This window comes from Schistocerca gregaria, chromosome 4 (assembly GCF_023897955.1).
Source record: "Schistocerca gregaria isolate iqSchGreg1 chromosome 4, iqSchGreg1.2, whole genome shotgun sequence".
NCBI classification, from domain to species: Eukaryota; Metazoa; Arthropoda; class Insecta; order Orthoptera; family Acrididae; genus Schistocerca; species Schistocerca gregaria.
In genome coordinates, this window is record NC_064923.1 from 472,625,610 (window position 1) to 472,646,468 (window position 20,859).

Here is a 20,859-nt window from a genome sequence, read left to right on the forward strand (position 1 = left end):
AGATGGAACAGTCCAATGAAGTTTTGGGAGCTCCTCTCGGGTGCGGAGACTCGTGTGAGACCTTGCGTTGTCATGGAGAAAGAGAAGTTCGTTTGCATTTTTGTGCAACGAACACGCTGAACTCGTTTCTTCAGTTCCCTGAGGGTAGCACACTGCACTTATCGTTGCACCATGAGAGAGGACATCAAAGAGAATAACACCTTTAGAGTACCAGAGAACCGTCGCCACGATTTTATCGGCTGAGGGCCTACTTTGAAGTTATTCTTCGAAGGAGAGGTAGTGTGACACCACTCCACGGATTGCCGATTTGTTTGTCTATGATGACGTTCGACAAACAATTGTTCCCATTAGTCTCGTAACGCGAAAGCAGCTCCGCAAAGACGGTCCTTCATAGATCTTCATGGTCTATCAGATGGCGAGGAATCCAGCAGGCACACAACCTTGAGTATCCCAACTGCAGGACGGGTGTCTCAGTACTACCAACAGAAAGATACAGTTGAGCTGCGAGTGTTTCACTGCGATCTTTCGGTCAGCTCGAATGAGAGTGTCCAAACGTTCCAGCATTGCAAGAGTAACAACTGTGAGCGGCCGGCTGGAACACGGAAGATCGAACAGGTGTTTGCACAACCTTGTTGCGGTGTTGAGAGACGCCTTGCCCAATCATTAATCGTGCTTTTCTTCCCTGCTAAGTCTCCACAAATATACCGCAAGCGTCCGTAAATACACTCCTGGAAATGGAAAAAAGAGCACATTGACACCGGTGTGTCAGACCCACCATACTTGCTCCGGACACTGCGAGAGGGCTGTACAAGCAATGATCACACGCACGGCACAGCGGACACACCAGGAACCGCGGTGTTGGTCGTCGAATGGCGCTAGCTGCGCAGCATTTGTGCATCGCCGCCGTCAGTGTCAGCCAGTTTGCCGTGGCATAAGGAGCTCCATCGCAGTCTTTAACACTGGTAGCATGCCGCGACAGCGTCGACGTGAACCGTATGTGCAGTTGACGGACTTTGAGCGAGGGCGTATAGTGGGCATGCGGGAGGCCGGGTGGACGTACCGCCGAATTTCTCAACACGTGGGGCGTGAGGTCTCCACAGTACATCGATGTTGTCGCCAGTGGTCGGCGGAAGGGGCACGTGCCCGTCGACCTGGGAACGGACCGCAGCGACGCACGGATGCACGCCAAGACCGTAGGATCCTACGCAGTGCCGTAGGGGACCGCACCGCCACTTCCCAGCAAATTAGGGACACTGTTGCTCCTGGGGTATCGGCGAGGACCATTCGCAACCGTCTCCATGAAGCTGGGCTACGGTCCCGCACACCGTGAGGCCGTCTTCCGCTCACGCCCCAACATCGTGCAGCCCGCCTCCAGTGGTGTCGCGACAGGCGTGAATGGAGGGACGAATGGAGACCTGTCGTCTTCAGCGATGAGAGTCGCTTCTGCCTTGGTGCCAATGATGGTCGTATGCGTGTTTGGCGCCGTGCAGGTGAGCGCCACAATCAGGACTGCATACGACCGAGGCACACAGGGCCAACACCCGGCATCATGGTGTGGGGAGCGATCTCCTACACTGGCCGTACACCTCTGGTGATCGTCGAGGGGACATTGAATAGTGCACGGTACATCCCAACCGTCATCGAACCCATCGTCCTACCATTCCTAGACCGGCAAGGGAACTTGCTGTTCCAACAGGACAATGCACCTCCGCATGTATCCCGTGCCACCCAACGTGCTCTAGAAGGTGTAAGTCAACTACCCTGGCCAGCAAGATCTCCGGATCTGTCCCCCATTGAGCATGTTTGGGACTGGATGAAGCGTCGTCTCACGCGGTCTGCACGTCCAGCACGAACGCTGGTCCAACTGAGGCGCCAGGTGGAAATGGCATGGCAAGCCGTTCCACAGGACTACATCCAGCATCTCTACGATCGTCTCCATGGGAGAATAGCAGCCTGCATTGCTGCGAAAGGTGGATATACGCTGTACTAGTGCCGACATTGTGCATGCTCTGTTGCCTGTGTCTATGTGCCTGTGGTTCTGTCAGTGTGATCATGTGATGTATCTGACCCCAGGAATGTGTCAATAAAGTTTCCCCCTCCTGGGACAATGAATTCACGGTGTTCTTATTTCAATTTCCAGGAGTGTATATGCCACGCTCTGGTTTTCCGCCAAAAGGAACCTCATTGACAGCTTTCAGTTTGGTACTTACCTCTGATACAGGCGCTACTTTGAAGAATACGTATAGCGCCGCCACCTATCGGAACTTCATGAAGTTGTGAAGTGGGAATACTCCGCAATGTCCCACAACGAACTCTGTATTTCTTTGAAGTGGAACTGAACGAGAAAAAAGTTTGTTGCATTTCTTATTGAGCGCCCCCTCGTGTTATGTTTCGAATGCCGCACTCAAGTGCAATTAAATTGTATTTAAAATAAACGATGGTTACACGACTAGAGGGGCAGGCAGAGGCAGACTCACCTGAGCTCCTGCAGCAGGGTCTCGCCCTGCGCGATGGTGGAGGCGCACGCGTCCAGCGAGGAGGCGCGCTGGTCGCGGCACTGCTCTAGCAGCCGCTCCGCCGCCTCCAGCGTGTCCGCCGCCTCATCCGCCACCAGCTCCCCGCGAAGCTCGTCCGCCCAGCCGGACAGCTGCACACAACACCCCCACATCACTCCACTTTCTGCTTTCCCTCACACACTCCCATTTGTCAAACCAATTATCTTACGTTAAAGTTCTTCCAAAGTCACGTCTCTGTCACCTGCAACATTTTTTTAATAACTTGCCACGAATAGAATCACTGATATTAAGGGCGTCAAACAAAAAAGTGGCTCAAAAGTGTTTTTAGTATTTCACGATAACCTTACGTTAAAAGCAAATAGGTCATTAGCAAACATTCCGACACGAATCAGAAAAAAAATGTTCAAATGTGTGTGAAACCTTGTGGGACTTAACTGCTAAGGTCATCAGTCCCTAAGCTTACACACTACTTAACCCAAATCATCCTAAGGACAAACACACACAAACCGATGCCCGAGGGAGGACTCGAACTTCCGCCGAGACCAGCCGCACAGTCCATAACTGCAGCGCCCCATGAATTAGAGTGTCAGTAAAACAAGTCCCCATAAATTTTAACAAATGGAAACGCTGATTAGCTGTGCAAGTGGGAATCGTCATATTATCAGAAAAATGAGAAAGGAAGACCTGCAGGTTTATAAGCTTTCTCTTGTGCATGAATTAAAGCTTTCAGACCGTACTTTTCGGTTCGATTCTATGATGGTTTCTGTATGAAGTGATATGCGGTCAGTTGGATTTTTAGTTTTCCTTTTCTTTATATTTCTTCAGATCGTGCATATTTGTGCCTGTCCGGAAATGTAAACTCTCATACCACATGCCACTATGCATCAAATATCCCAATCAGTACGCTGAGCAGCAGATGCATAATGTGCCTAGTTTTCGGATTAGTTTTATTTTGACTACTCTGTACATCAAAAGACCTTGGGAAATTCCCCGGTCACAGCAGTAAAGTAGCCAGGTAAGATTCTAACATGTTCAATGTTCGTTAGACCCAATTAATAGTTTGAAGAATGCGAAACAGTAGCATTGAACACACAGTCTGCGTCATCGAGATCAGCGGCGCCCGAGATCCACTGTGGGACACTGTCGGCTGAAACATGGCATCTGCACTCCACAAAGTAATTTTTCTTACTCACAGTCAATCTTTTGTTACATGCTTGAACATCACATTCATTTACTGAGAAATAAAGCTAATTCCAATTTCTGAAAGGAAAATGCAACGAATGCTCTAACAAGTTCAAAAATGGTTCAAATGGCTCTGACCACTACGGGACTTAGCAGCTGAGGTCATCAGTCCCCTAGAACTTAGAACTGCTTAAACCTAACTAACCTAAGGACATCACACACATCCATGCCCGAGGCACTATTAGAACCTGCGAACGTAGCGGTCGCGCGGTTACAGACTGAGGCGCCGGCCTCTAAGAAGTCCCATAGGGTCAATACTTCAGTTTTCCTCAACACAATGTATCGATACTAATTTTTTAAATGAACAGGAAACACTATCTTCTGAACTGTTGCCTTGGATAACACTGCTATACATTTTTCAGACACAAAACTACCACAGAAGGTATTCCACACCAACTCAAAACCATAAATGATGATGTAGACGGTCGCACGTAATATGAAGAGCTGCTGTTAAACTGGTTATTCGCAATATTACGGTGTCCAGTGATAAATACTTTCGTTTTCCCTAAAACAATGTATGGCTATGGACTTTTTAAGTATACGCGAAAGACAATATCCTCTTAACAATAGTCTTGGAGAACACTGCTACATATTTTTCGGGCACACAAATTACGACGAAGGCGTTCCAGGCCAACTCGAAACCATAAATATCGCTGTAGAGGATGTCACACATAATAGCAAGAGCAGCAATGAAAATGGTTATCCGCAACGCTGCGGTATCCAGTGATTGAGCATCAGTTCAAATCGCGCATGATTACCTTCATTTGATGCTAATTACGTATTTCGACGGCCCGTTTCACGTAATGTGTGTAACGTGTCTCATATGACAGCAATGCTGACTTTTATATACGATATGACGTCTCCCTTGTTCCAGTAGAGACTGATTTGTGGATTTCTTTGAAGCACATTACCAGACTGTCGTCAGTGTTAGAAGCAGGAGTTCGATTATTTTTTTCATCGGTGTATGATGTTAATCCATCGTTCGAGATCCACTCCGCTCTCACAAGACGTGTTTTGACCTCCTGTAGTCCCGGCGGAGGTTCGAGTCCTCCCTCGGGCATGGGTCTGTGTGTTTGTCCTTAGGATAATTTAGGTTAACTAGTGAGTAAGCTTAGGGACTGATGACCTTAGCAGTTAAGTCCCATAAGATTTCACACACATTTCAATATTTTTTTTTTTTACCTCCTGTCCGAATAGCAGTAGATTTGTAGAACAATGGAGGAAGCTGAAGTATCACAAGGTGATCCCTGTCCCACTGGTTATTGACAATAGTAAAAACTGTGGATTAAGCAAAAACGTCACACAGAGAACCCAAACTTCAGACATAAAAATCTGAGAACACTCAGAGACATTGCATTACGAGATCCGCTACGAAACGAATCCTTCCGGGAAGATCTAAACAATGTCGACATTAATGAAAAAATCTGGACAAAGGGGAAGAAGTGGAAAACGCTTTTCAAAATGAAGGACAGACAGAGAGATACAATCATATTGTAAACCAACAAGTAGAAGCAGCATCGCAAGAACTTTTTAAAAAATGGAAGAATTATGAAGACCACACACGTATTTATGTTTACATTCTGAAAGAGAGAAGGTGTTGACAAAGATGAAATAAGTCTAATTTGGAGGATGACATGTGACTGTTGGAACAGCGGCTAGGCACAACAAAAGAAGTACAGATTTTTTATTGTTATTAATAATGGAATGCTGGCTGGAGTTAAGAGAATAGGGACAGATAGCAGGCGCTATGCACCGAAACTGGAGCTCACTGCTGCCGCTGGCGAGGACAATGGCACATCCATCGCGGCGACGGCGCTGGCGGCGCAGCTGTTGTGACAAGGCGCGGACAATGGGCGGTGCATACAGCGCGCACGCCACCACAAAGCCAGGCCCTCGTCCGCGAGAGCCGGCGCGGACAGGTGGTGCCTCGCACCCCAACACAAAACACCTGCGCGCCTCTCCCCTACAACAACATTTTCTATACAGCCTACACGTGTGCTTTACATCTATAACGCAGATCTTGAGGACTCCCTGTCATTTAGGTTAACCAACCTCGGATTCGTTTACAAGCCAAAGAGGGCAGGCGCGGATCCATAAAGGTGTGGATGCGGTAGCAGAGTAAGCCATGTCCGCTTCTCCTCCCCCCCCCCCCAAAAAAAAAAACCAAGACAGAATATCCAATCACAGGCTGACCATACAACCTGACAAATTAGATAAGGTACGTGACTCCACAGATGGTTCAAATGGCTCTGAGCACTATGGGACTTAACATCTGAGGTCATCAGTTCCCTAGTACTTAGAACTACTTAAAGCTAACTAACCTAAGAACATCACACACATCCATGCCCTAGGCAAGATTCGAACCTGCGACCGTAGCGGTCGCGCGGTTCCAGACTGAAGCGCCTAGAACCGCTCGGCCCCACCGGCCGGCCATTGTCCTATCTATGGAATTTGTTTTCATAAGGTGCTATACTGAATAAGTCCTTATATGCGAACATGGTCTTCAGTTCGCTTTGCCGGGCTATAACGTTGTTTCAGAAAAGTGTCTCGTGTTATTACAGGTCGTATTACTGGTCAAAATAAGAAGCAAATACCCATAACATATGAAATGTGTTTGTGCACTGGCTACACGTATCAGAAAATAAAGCTCGCAAAATATTATGAATCAAATACTTAAAATAGTCTGAAACTGTCAGGAAATATACATTTTGCTTTTCAGTGCGTCAAAAAAAGTTTGGTACCTTTTTAACACGTGTTTTTTGTTTCCTTCGCAAAATATTATGAATCAAATACTTAAAAGAGTCTGAAACTGTCAAGAAATATACATTTTGCTTTTCAGTGCGTCAAAAAAAAGTTTGGTACCTTTTTAATACGTGTTTTTTGTTTCCTCCATGGGTTAGGCTTTGCTTCGAGGTACTTCTCTGACTGTTGTGTTTTCGTTCTCAGTAGTAGCGCGAGATCACTTCAACTAGATGCATCGATAATATCTCAGTGATATCACAGTCATTTTTTCTTTTTTTCAACATCCACGTCCTGATGTGTAAGTGCTTGCCACGGATTACATCCGTGTCGACGAGATCCTGAATTCTTAATTCATTTCCTTTTTTGAACAGCGAACTTCAGCATCAAAATGTCACTGTCACTGCTGCACTCGCGAGGACACTATAATGTTTCGGAATTAAACGATTAATTCGGGAGTCGAAAATACGGCAGTCAGTGATACTGTGTATTGACGATTTTTTTGTTTTTAGGCCATTTTGTAATCACAGTAGTGCCATGCATCCCCAACAGAAACATCACCAACAACAATTAAAATATCAAAACCTTTTATAAATGTAATGCGAACACTCCAACGCGACAATCGGATGCGAGCATAAACAAACTACGAGTACAATCTAGACCGCCGTGGAGATAGCAGCGACGAAACATGCCACACTCGTGATTTGTACTTCCGTGAAGGCAGGACAGACACATGTTCATAGGGATCACCATCACTTCGGCCTTTCTGACAGTCTTCCTCGAACCTTATGACGGTCCAAATCGGTTGTTTCACTCATTTCAAATTACGAAAAGAAACAACGATCAACGCACAAAACAAAGCAAAGCTAAGTACAACAGGCAGTTACTTGTTGTGGCTGGTGTTGCCGTAAGCGGGAGAAACCAGGCACTACATTTACCGGTGTCTTACACAGCGATAGTTCAAAACACTCTTTACCCAAAACTGCCACGCTGAAGTGTCCGCATAATATTACTATTGCAACTGAACGCAGGCTCTGTGGCCGGGACAACGCCAACATCTTCTGAACCATTTATGGAGCTCTCTTATGATACTGGATATTGAAGATAGTTTCATAATTCAGAAGGGCAATTGCTCTCTGCGTACGTCAGTGAGCATCTGAGGTGCAGAAGATACGTGCCACATGAAACAAAATCGGGCAAAAAGCATCAGGGTGATTTTAGAATGCGTGCGTATCCCTCTGGTATATACATACAGTCAAGGACGGAGAAAGCCAAGGGTGCACAAACTCTTATAGGAAGTGAATAGTCCACTGCGGTGATCAAACGAAATTTCTGATTGACAACAATAAAAACATCAAAATATTTAAATATGAAATGCGAAAACTCCAACGCGACATTCGGCTGCGAACATAAACCAACTACGAGTACATCGAGCAGAGCTTCCACTAGAAGACTGCGACGAACCACACTCTAGCAACGGACGTACTGATTAACATTAAACCACAACCGTGACGGAAGTCGAATCTTGTAATACCTTTATTCAGTGGACATACACGTTTCATATCTTATAGGTGTTTGTGTCTAATTTTGACGATTACTATCTGACTATCTCCTTTACAACATGGGACACTTTTCTTAAGGCCCTGCATAGCTCAGCAAAGTGAACTGAAGACCTGGACAGTGTAGCAGCACTGTCGTGATTACGCCCATATGGGTGGGGAGTTAGTAACATCGTACATCAAGTAGCTGCCACACACTACACGTCTAGGCGGCAATACCTCGCACAGCACTGATCAACGCTTCTGTTTGACAAAACGTCTGGCACACTGCTACTGAAACAACATTTATTCACTGTGCGATGGGTCTGAGCAAGCCATTAACATCTTCACTTCTGATACGTCTGTTTTCCGAAGACTCCAACTTAGTACTGGTTTCTTGGGAATTATATCGTCTTGTACGCGTATGAGGACTTATTAAATGAGGCACGTTATGAAAACAAATTCTACAGACAAAATATTTTTTTCTCAGATTTCAGTACTAGCATTGACCCCCAATTCTGTGCAACAGTAGCTGTTAAATTTTCGCACAGACTTTTTCTGCCGGCCTTTGTGGCCGAGCGGTTCTAGGCGCTTCAGTCCGGAACCACGCGGTTGCTACGGACGCAGGTTCGAATCCTGCCTCAGGCACGGACGTGTGTGATGTCCTTAGGTAGGTTTAAGTGGTTCTAAGTCTAGGGGACTGGTGGCCTCAGATGTTAAGTCCCATAGTGCTTAGAGCCATTTGAACCATTTTTTTTCTTTTTCTGTACTGCTCATGATATTGTATAAATCGCAGCCTACTTGCGCATTTACACATATTGTCGAAACGGTATGTATTGATTGTACATTCCTTCTTCTTCTTTTGGGTGTGTACTTGAATGTAACTCTACTCGGCATTGTGTCACTCTTTACATAATTAGTACGCCATCGATTTACTCAACTTTAAGATTTTTCTTGCATATTACAACACTTTTTCCATCTGCACTGTAACTCCTCCTTTCCTTGCTTCCTGTTGTCAATAAATTTAATGATGTTATGAAGTCTGGAACCGGGCGACCGCTGCGGTCGCATGTTGGAATCCTGTCTCGGGCATAGATGTGTGTGATGTCCTTAGGCTAGTTAGGTTTAAGTAGTTCTAAGTTCTAGGGGACTGATGACCTCAGAAGTTAAGTCCCATAGTGCTCACAGCCATTTGAACCATTTGACTGCCTACAAAAGCATTTTTCCGCAGTCATTTTCCGTGCTTGAACTAAAATACATATGTGTCTGTTCTTTCGAATATATCCGAAGCAATCGATGACGGCCAATGATACCTTCAAGGCAGACGCACACCAAGCTCGAACTCTGCGAGATGCCGTGAGGCGTGAGGAATTACACTAATGAGCAGGGGCTCTACTTCAGTAGTGTGTAGTATAAGCTGAAAATTTGCGTCTGACGAGAGGCGTGCTAGGATAGTCCGCGCGGTAATAGGTGACCACCGTGTCCGGATGGCGTTGTGGTCTGCGCAAATACCTAGTAAGCAGAACACCCGGGTTCGAATTGAAGTCCGGCACAAATTTTCAACTTCACCACTGATATAAATCAATGCCCACTAGCATCTCATATCTTTAACATGTAGCAACTCCTTCTGCTCTGAAGCGGACAGTGTCTTTACCTACTCCCGCGACTAAGTTAGGTACAGTTACGGACAAGTCCACAGTAATCTTAGGTGAGTAATATATTACTCAATTCGCTTGTTCATGTTTCTAGAACGTGCCGTACGAATGTTTTTCTACCAGGGTACACGTCTCAGCAATGGAACCAGCTAGGACGTCTATCCGCCAATGCCACGTTGCAGCGGCTGCCTTCCAGCTACATCGTCTGCGAGCCGAGCCGTGAGTTCTGAAATCACTGCGACTGTGACGGGACAGCGGCGACTCACGAACGACTATCGCATCCCGCGGCACCTCGATGGAGAAACAGATACGTTCCTCCTTCGCAGTGCTGTAGATTGGATAGGTCCAGCCGCGAGATTGAGAACGTGCACCGAATCGTCCAGCTACCGTGCCTGCGGGCTTATTGCGGAGAGGAGACGTGACAAGAGATTCTCTCGTAGAACGGGAGACCACTACTTCCTCTTCCCACACCGAACACTCGTGCGTCTAGCTGCAGAGCGCGTGAGGACGCTGCGCTCCCTTTGTGCTGCCTGTTTACTGGGAATTAGCCGGAGGAAAGCGGATCGCGGGCAGATAATGGCGGCAGGGCCATGTGTCCTGCAGCGGCTGCAGCGGCAGATGGGCCGCAGCAGGAAACGCGCACGGAATGCAGACCGCACACGCGCGGCCACCTGACTCGCAGCGGGCATGCAAACCCGGGCCCCTGAGCCCTGCGCGCTTTGTGCAGGTGCAGGGGAGAACGAGGGAGTGGGTACGAGAACAGGAAGATTAAACTGGTACCAAGCCTGGTATATTTCGGTACTCAGGATGCAAGGGGCGCGCGCCGGGAAGGTGATCATGCCAACTGGTGCCTGCAGAAGCCATCACGGCTAAGTTAAGGATATTTTACACGAGCGACTTTCTGCTCAAACTCGACTACTCGAAAGACGCGCGCCTTTCGTCCTTGCGTGTAAATCAGCAAGAAACCACGCCGGCAGGGGTGGCCGAGCGGTTCTAGGCGCTACAGTCTGGAACCGCGCGATCACTACGGTCGCAGGTTCGAATCCTGCCTCGGGCATGGATGAGTGTGATGTCCCTTAGGTTAGTCAGGTTTACGTAGATCTAAGTTCTAGGGGACTGAATACCTCAGAAATTAAGTCCCATAGTGCTCAGAGCCATTTGAACCATTAGCAAGCAACCACGACGCGAGCCCATCTATGACGTCAATGATCAACAGTTGTCGACTGAAACCTGAATTAAACTCTGACAACTTCAATTTCTCTATGAATACTATTTACTTTTAAGTAACAGACAGGACGACAACTATGTAGAACCTAAACGTTCCGTAGGTTGCCTGGCCCTTTATATACCCTCACTCAGTATCTACGGCTTCCGGTTTTAAGGGGGAAATATAGTAATACACTGTCGCATAAGCAAAATAAGCGCTCGCTAAGACGTAACGCCCGATAAGTATGCAATACACCTAACGTACAGGTAAAGCGAGAACGACTTAACTGACCAATGTTACTAGGAAAGCTACCGTAGTCTACGTTTACTTACAGTAGTTTTACAACTCTAGATATCCCTAGTCTAACATTCAATTACCCATATAACAAAACAAGCACATCACACATACGATGTTTTGGCGTAAATGGGACGATATGTAGATGTAGAACGCCTCCGTATTATTATCAGCACCGATTTATCATCATTTCAAATATGACAGTGTGTTCTGTCGCGTCGGACTCCACAGATACAGGACACGCCTGAATAAGTGCTTTATTTGGGTCTGGCGCCGGACAGTAATTTCCTCCAGCCGGACCGCCTCGCTGTCACGCTTTGTCGCCGTCCTCGCGGGTTCCGGCAGCCGGAGATGGCGAGCCGAGGCGCTGGGTGCTGCAGCGTTCACGCCGCTGTTCGGCTACTCCTACTTTTTCGGGAGAATTTCATACATTCAACTGCATATGACTGAAAACAGAAAAGTGAAAAGGAAGACGTACACTGACGTGATGAAAAACCTTGGGATTGCGATTGTACATACATAGATGACGGTAGTACAGCGAATACAAGGTATGAAAGGGTAGTGCATTGGCGAAGATGTCATTTGTATTCAGGTGATTCATGTACAAATGTTTACGACGCGATTAAGGTAACGCGACGGGAATTAGCAGACTCTGAACGCGGAATGATAGTTGGAGCTAGACGTATGGAACATCCCATTTCGGAATTCGGTTGGTCCCTGGACGACTGGAAAACGGTGGCCTGTTTTTCAATAAATCGTTTCCTTCCAGGTAATTCATAATATCTGAACACACTATACGTTCCAAAGTCCTACTAAAAATCGACGTTAGCGATACGGATCTGCAGTTCAGCGGATTACACCTATTTCCTTTCTTGGGTGTAAGTGTGACTCGTTATGTTCTTTAGGGTAGCGTCCGAACAGAGTGGTAGAGTACAATGTAGTCGAACTCATGCTCCCTCACTTCTTTACAGGCTATTGTCAAGTTTGTTCCTGCAAAAGATTGCGGACCATTCGTTTCCTTAATTTTGGTGTATGTAGCCATGGCTCCGAATCTAAATCGTTGTGAAAATCAAAAATGATTTATGTGCAACAGTTCGTTACACCTTCCAGCTCTTCTCTACATAATCGCCGCTTCGACTCAGACATTCGTCGTAGCGTTATATCAACTTTCCAACACCCGCGTCATAGAATGCAACCGCCTGTGATTTCCGTCAATTCTCTACGCTGGTCTACAGCTCGTTGTCTGTACCAACATGTTGTTTTCACAGCCAGAGGGTTCATGTGAGCAGAAATCAACCTCAGGGGGAGCCAGTTAAGGGCTGTATTGTGGGTGGTGAAACACTTCCTATCGAAAACGCTGCAGGAGCATCTTCGTTGCCTTTACAGAGTACGGACTTGAACTATCATAAAGAAGGAAACTCATGTCAGTTACGAACTTGGGCTGATGGCATTATGGCTCTTGGGCTGCATGGCATGAGGAGAAATCTCTCACCATGTACTCATACTTGGCAAGAGACACCATTTACCTAGGGATCTTTACGTTCTCACTGTGCGCTCAGAACTGAAAATAGGGACGTGGTGGGATCGACGGGTATACTCGAGGCACTGCCCAACAAATCAGTGCAAAGGTTCATCGGATTTTTACTGTGGTTTCTATTTCGTGCCCCATGGGACGTTGCTTTCCGTATAACATTTTTTTCATACTGCCACTTCTGACTACGTCATCAGTTTGAATAGCTGCACGTTTACGTCTTTCACTTCGATAAACAACTGGTCCTGGAAAAAATAAAGACTCGGAGATGCGGATTAATGAGCACCGCATAAACTACACAGTTGTTATTGTAGCACATTAGAATGTGATTCCTCACATAATGTTAACGTCACACTTTTGGATAATATAATCCTTATAAAATAAGAGTAATTTATTATCCTCAACTGAAAATTGTTGCGCTTTACGAAACAATCAAAAATCTCCTTGTACATTTCCTCGTCACTAGCTATTCAACAGGAGTGCATATATGAACTCGCGTCAGCAGAGTCCAACGGGAACAGTGCTGTGTAGCAACTTGAACTGTGTTAAAGAAGTAGATGCCATGTTACGTGTTCGGGGCATTCGTGTTATTTTCGTGCGTTTTTCTGTTACATAAATATGATACCGACGTTGTTTTAGGATAATCTATTTCATTTGCACTTACATTATGCAGTAAAACTTCATATGAACTTGCAATTATTTTTTCGTATTAGCATTTGATCCTTCGGTGGCATTAGCCACGAATCATTGCTCTTATCAGTACACTCATTCAAAACTCATCACCCGAGAGAAATACCACAAATATCTTCTGGCAAGAATTTTGAGGCTCAAATCTGCACAAAACGTAATTCAGCAACAGTCATGTCACCATGGAGGAAGAAAAGCAGCCACAAGACAAACCAACAGGAAAAGAGAGTGGGCACAATGTTTGCAGAGGCAGTTTGTTGCGAGTTGCACTGGGAGGGGATGAGCTACATTAGAAAAGGAATCGGGAGATGAAAGGCAGTGTAACAGAAAACGGGTCTCAAGAGAGCACGAGGGGCGGTAGCCTTATGAAGAACTCGTTACGAGACAGAGGAGGAACAAACAACTTGCGCGCGTTTCGCCACAGCCAGCAAGTGGAGAGGGCGAGTGACGGGGAAACTATAATATCCCACGGCGGAGTTTATCACTGGGCAAGGGGAGAGTCGCAGGGCCGGAGCTTTAGATATTAACGGGACGAGTTTGGCGCGGCGGCGGCAGCGCCCTATATTTGCACTGGCTGAAACATTGATTCGCAGCGGGGCCAATGAATTCGGGATGTCTCGCCTTTTGTGCCGCCAGCGGCAGGCGGACGTGCGTCCACGGCCGCGGCGGCCGAGCCGGCATACGCTATCGCCTCGAGACAACAAGCCCGCTGTTGACGCAGGGGGCGGCGAATCACTTGCGAGCCGGAGATGAAAGAGCCCTCCCGCCGAGTTCTACACAGATTCTTGGAGTAGCGGAGGAGGCGCGAGCGGCGGAGGCGGTAGGAATTCCGAATCGAGATGGAGGTGCCGACTACTGTTAGACTCTGGCGACGATTCGGTGTATTCGGAAACCAAATGCCGTACGAACTATTTGCATTTGACTTGGCACTACACAGCCGTTTATTGACAAAAGTACAATTACATGTGGCAGCAAATAAAAAGTGGCGCTTGGTTAAGTGCAGGGCGCAGCATTTTATCTCGCTTAAAGACTCGTCGACAGAAGTAGAAATAATTAAAGACGTGTGCTAGGGAACCGTGAGTAGGGGCCTTTATTGTTCACGTCTTATATTAATGAACTGGTGTCACGTCACAGCCAGACTTAACAAATTTTACCCCACATCAAGAAAAAGAATTACTAATGACAGCGTCTAGTACGCTTAAGTGAAACAATATTTAATATTATTGGTTCCCAATATATGTACTACAGCGACGCATGAACCCCGTAATTCTCCCTCCGTCCGAACAAGCTTCGGAAGACCCAACGGTACCGACCGACCGCCTTGTCATTCTACGCCGTTGTGCGCCACTGGATGCAGGTGAGGAAGGGCATGTGCTTAGCACACTTCTCCGCCGGTCGTAATCAATTTTCGTGACCGGAGCCGCTTCTTCTCAATCAAGTAGGCCCTCAGTTGGCCTCACAAGTGGTGAGTGCAACCCGCTTGCAGACCCCGATGGTTACCCATCCCAGAGCTCGCCAAGCCCGAGAACGCTTAGCTTGTGGTCTGAGGGGAATCGGCGTCACGACCGTTGAAGAATATTGTAACTAGCAATGAGATAAAAATTACGTCATGATAACTCTCTTAGAATGTTCTAAATAGACATGTACGACTGTGAAAAGCTCTCTTGCGGTCTTATTCTTTAGTGGTAAAGCCTCGTACACGACTACGTCTTGGTGGGTATTAATTCCTTCTTTATCGCTATCGCTGAGCTGTATCAGTTTATACGAGCTGTATTTGCGTGTGTAAACTGAATGTTCATTAACCAATTAAAAATGAACTGCGTATTATAGTACGTTATTTGAAGATCCTCTTTAATTTAAATAAAAAGAAAAGAAGAGATATCATCCATCAAAAGCGGTGAAATTAAATATGAAAACTTCTCGTTTGGTTCGAGATTATTTTAAAAGCAGTTTAGTTTATATTTACTATTTGCATGTTACAGCCGGCCGGAGTGGCTGTGTGGTTCTAGGCGCCACAGTCTCGAGCTGAGCGACCACTACGGTCGCAGGTTCGAATCCTGCCTCGGGCATGGATGTGTCTGATGTCCTTAGGTCAGTTAAGTTCAATTAGCTCTAAGTTTTAGGCGACTGATGACTTCAGAAGTTAAGTCGCATAGCGCGCAGAGCCATTTGAAGCATTTTTTTTTTTTTTGCATGTTACATTAATTACAACGTGCAGTCATTTATTTTTCTGGGAGTCCGATAATGTTCCTGCCTGCAATTATAACGAAAGTAAACTCCATTTCTTTTTGCGGTCAGTAAAAAGTACCAAACGAATTGTTTCCAAGCTAACTATGGGCGGTAGCTGTTTTCCATTTCAAAAGTAAATGAAAGTTAACAGTATTAATAGCATTTTTGACTTTTGCGACAGTAATTGAGATTAAACAAAATGGTATCAGGTCTCGGTTTTCTTATAACGGTACCGACAAAGATAAAGTTTTTAGAAAAAAAATCGTAACATTTAATGCTCTTGAATAACAGATACAGTATATAAAGCAAATTTCACGTAATTACAGGCGGTAATGTTGCATCAGCCTTGGCAGTCTAGCAGTAAAGCGTGTATATGGAAACCGAAAGATCGCGGGATCGAATCCCGGTCGGAAGATGGATAATTTTCAGTCAGCACTTCAATACAGCCTTCATCTCTTAACGATGTGACGAGTCTCCACAAACGAAACGTGGTTCGAATTCATTGTTACACTGTAGGTTATCTTTCCGCGGTTGGATAACTGGGGTAGACTAGGTACACGCTAGTCGCCGAAGCAGCATTCAGTTGCAAAACTAGTAGACCATTGAATAACAGGCAGTCAATGCGAATACTCGCGACAGAAAAAGATTTCCTAATGCTACTTACTTATTAGTGAAAGTAGGATATTTAATTATGTGTAACACCAAATTATGAAAGGAAGGAAGAAATGAAGATATAAGAGTTTAAGTCCCGTCAGTGACATGATCTTTGTTAACGTAGGAATAGCACGGATAGGAACAAGGATGAGGGAAGAAATATTTTTCAAATGAGTTGTCCCGGCATTCACCTCAGTCGATATTTGTAATCTACAGAAAAGCTGAATCTGGGTGGCCTGACAAGGATTTGATCCTTTTCCTCTCAAAAACGAGTTGAGTGTCTCAACTAACAAGTCACCTTGCTGGGTGCGATGTTCCTAGTTACATCGCAAAACTATCTGCATTGTCTCATGGTGGGAAGATATGTGAAAGTATAATTACAAATGTATTTGCCGCAGATGTATTCTGGGAAACACGACGTCGGTATATAAGAAATTATCTCTGTCATCTTGGGAAAAGAGCGCGAAACCGTCAGGAACTCTGAGAGCTAGTCCTTAGAAGTTCTCGCTACTTCGTAAAAGAGGTAACGGACGGTGGCTTCAACGTGGATGAAGAAAACTGCAAACGATGTCTGCGTCTCTGTGATTTCTGAGGAGTGACTCTGTGGACGGCAATTATTGAGCCTCATTAAGAAAGATAAATATAATTCCAAAAGAAGTGTTCAGAGCTGTAAATACGAACATCGTGGATCGCTAACACGTAAAACAAAGAGTTTAACACAAAGTTAACAGAGTAACATGAGCATTAAATATATAGAAAAGCATGCAAGTTTTCCAAGAGACTGACGTTATCTGTTAATCAGTCAGTTAAGTCATATCCAAATACGCAATGTAATGACTCCAGAACATCGCTTATCGACGAATTTTCAGCGTTAGCTAGTATACAATATTTCAGCGAATACCAGACGTTCGGCGAGCTTTAGCATCTAAGTAGCAGACTACATTCTGCTCTACAACCATTCTTCCTTGAAATGGAGACGTTAAACTCGGCTCGATGTTATTCGGGAGCAGGTGTGCGTGTGTCGGAACCTCACCTCCCCCCCCCCCCTTCCTTTCCTTTCTCTTCCATAATTATCCGTAACAATGCTACGTTTCTCAACTGGTCAGCAAGATAATAGTAAACACAACAAACAAGTACAAAGTTTAATCAATATACATCATATTAAACTGTATTCCGACGCTCGGTTTCAAATTAATGACTAGATAAACGAGAAATCCATGACCGATTTCAGCCTTTACATCAGCAATTCTCAAGTGGGTCTGAAAACTGTGCTGAAGAGAAGCAACGTTAAATCAGTTATCACTAGTAGCTCGAGTAGCTTCGGGAAAAATGGACTCATAAATATTTCCCTGTGACTTCTGATTTCTCTTATTTTATTACGATGGTCATTTCTCCCTAGAAAATATTCTCTCCCTCGGGAGAAGAGAGTTGGTAGTTGAAATTTCTTGCAAACATATCGCCACAACGAAAACGCCATTGTTTTATTGACTGGAACCCTAATTCGCGTACCATATTCATGAGAAACTCTTTACTATTTTCCTGTAATACAGTACGAGCTGCCCTTTCTTAAACCTTTTCGATGTCATGCGACAAACCTATGTGGTAAGTATCCCCAAAATGGGCAGCAGTACTCTAGCTGAGAACGGTCAAGTGTAGTGTAGTCAGTCTCTTTAATAGATCTGTTGCATCTTCCACGTATTCTACCAATAAATCGCAGTCTTCGGTTCGTCTTGCCCACGAAATTTTCTATGCGATTGCTCCAGTTCAAGTTGTTTGTAATTGAATTCCGTTGGTATGTAGCTTAATCTACAAACTTTAAATTTGTGCTACTTTTCTTGTTACCGAAATTTAACGTAGTCTCCGGCCTCTAGTGGCCGAGCGGTTCTAGGCGCTTCAGTCTGGAACCGCGCGACCGCTACGGTCGTAGGTTCGAATCCTGCCTCGGGCATGGATGTGTGTGATGTCCTTAGGTTAGTTAGGTTTAAGTAGTTGTAAGTTCTAGGGGACTAATGACCTGAGATGTTAAGTCCCATAGTGCTCAGATCCCATAGCGCTCAGATCCAATTTTTTTACGACTCACGAGGAAGACAGCACACGTTTTATTACTATGAGTCAATTGATATTTTTCGCACCATTAATATATCTTGTGTAAATCATTCTGTAATTCATTTTGATCTTCTGATGACTTTACTAGGTAGTAAACGACAGTATTATCTGCAAAAACTGCTTAAAATGTCTCATAAATCGTCTACATAGATTAAGGGTCAGTAGCACTTCCATGGACAACCGCAGGTGTCACTTCGGTTTCACTCAATGAAGTCCCGCCAGTTACTATAAACTGTGGCCCTTCTGACAGGAAATCACGGACGCACTCGAAGAACTGAGGCAATACTCCGTACATACGCAATTTAACTAGAAGCCGCTAGTGAGGAACGGTGTCAGAAGCCTCCTGCAAATGTGAAAATACGAACTCAATGTGAGATCTCTTGTCCATGACACTCATTACTTCGTGTGAATAAAGAGCTAGTTGTGTTTCGCAGGAACGGCATTTTCTGAATCCGTGTTGACTGCATGTGAATAGATCGTATTGTACGGGATATTTCATAATGACTGAAAATAGCATATGATCACATGACGCAGCTCACTGCAGCTGTTCCACGCCGCTGTATTTTAATCATATCATTGTACTGGGAAGGACCAACTTCTATGTTGCGAATTGTCACAGTACGTGCTGTGGGCGTCAATACATGTTGCTTCAGCCAACTGTATTAGCTTTTCGCCAGGTAACAACTAATGTACAGCCAGTAACTGTTTCCTCAGCGAGTAAGCTTCTGTTGTGTTTAGGTTTTATAACCTTCAAAAATTAATTCGAGACAAAACCAGAGTTTTACAGAGCAATGACCGGGCTGAATGCTAGAACAGACACATCCCCGTGATTTAAAATCATTTGTAATCAGACGTTCGAACCTGTTCACTCGATTTGTAATGAAGGTACATTGTAGTCTTTTATTTCAGTCGAGGGATCGATCTGCTACTTGAGTTAACTACATGTATCTTTATACCCAGGGGGTATAATGTTTGCGTTATTATACGATGTTGTCAGTATATGTGCAATATACGTCCAAAACTGTTTTGTGAACAAAAAGTAACAGAAAATCGCGCAAGAAAGGGGAAAAAGAATCCCCAACGTGAGCTGAAGGACAGCACTGCCACGAAATCTTGTCTTCTACGAGCTGATTACTTTTATCTAAGACGACACCTCAAGTCAATTCTTGCGTAAATGGACATTAGAATTTAACCCAAATAAAACAAAATTTTCTGTTTTCATTTGTCCAATAGACAGGTACAGTGAGCCCCTGTTGTCTGTTTCGAGGTAGACATAATTCGTCAAATATGCATCCAAAATATTTGGGATAACCTTATAAAGGACACTTCATTTTAAGGAGCACTTGTCTTGATCACCCGATAACCTCAAATGCAGAAGCAACATTGTCCAAAAACTCTGTGGCACTAGTCGGATATAGTCAGCATGTTCTCTTCGAGTATCGGTGCTTGGGTTGGTATAGTTAGCAGCAGAGCAGAGTGCGCCTGTCTGGCTTAATAGTCCATATGTGAAAATGTAGATGGACCACTTAACGAATCCGTGCGCACTATTAGTGAGCCAGTATGACCTCCTCCCAAATAATGGTTATCTATCTTGAGTCACATTCTGCTTCCTGATATCAGATGGAAGAGCGGGCTGTTAACGTCAATATCAGAACACTGTTAATAGCCCCCATGTACTAACATTGAAATATTTATTCTCTACGGAGCGAAAAAGATTCACATCAAGGCAACCGACTCATATCTTAGACACGATGCCATGCTAACGATGAACAGAAACGCTAACGATGAACAGAAACGCTGCTGGCAACAAAACTGCCCTCCACAATACCTGAAGCCGGCCTGCAGTCAGAGGAAACACTCTGTATTTGACCGGCTTCGTGCAATTTGAAATACTCTGAATCGTATCCATACGGATGATGGGAAATATGCAGACACTCTACAGAAGTGAAGAAAATTTTCACCCCCATCTTGTGACTGTGATGTTGTACGACTCATGTTGTATCAACAGCCGCTACACGTGCCTACAAGCATCCTTTCACCTGACAGTAACGAGGGGAATGAGAAACTATGTAAAAGACCTCGATATCCGCCTATAACTGCTGTCCTTTGTAAGAGGGGCGTTTTAATAAGAAATGCTGTGTCTTTTTTCTGAAAGCAGGTTGGTTTTATTTAGGATTCCAGTACACCACATGACTGCTCATTCTTTTGGCTACAAAACTCCATTTTTCAACATCGCCTCTGTTCAGTGCGACGGCCTTACACCAAGTAACTGACAAGGCATGTATGCCCGCATGGTACCACTCTGTCAGGCGATTTCGGAGCCAATGCCTTTCTGCGTCAATAACGTCCCCCTCATCCACGTACTGCTTTCACTGGGCCGAACAGACGGTCTTTATATCCTTGTGTTAGGCAGGAAGGAAGGAAGCCACTGGGCACACACCTTTGAGTACACCAATAGGTG

At 45.1% G+C, this 20,859-nt stretch overlaps 1 protein-coding gene across 10 annotated transcripts in view; it reads right to left on the reverse strand.

The window, feature by feature from the left end:
• LOC126267309 (kalirin) overlaps positions 1-20,859 on the reverse strand; it is a 2,010,890-nt gene that overhangs the window by 801,175 nt on the left and 1,188,856 nt on the right. For all 10 annotated transcript variants that reach the window (XM_049972405.1, XM_049972404.1, XM_049972401.1 and 7 more), the window contains one exon: positions 2,478-2,647. In XM_049972405.1, coding sequence (XP_049828362.1) covers positions 2,478-2,647 — 170 coding nt within the window. The remainder of the gene's footprint in view (positions 1-2,477; positions 2,648-20,859) is intronic.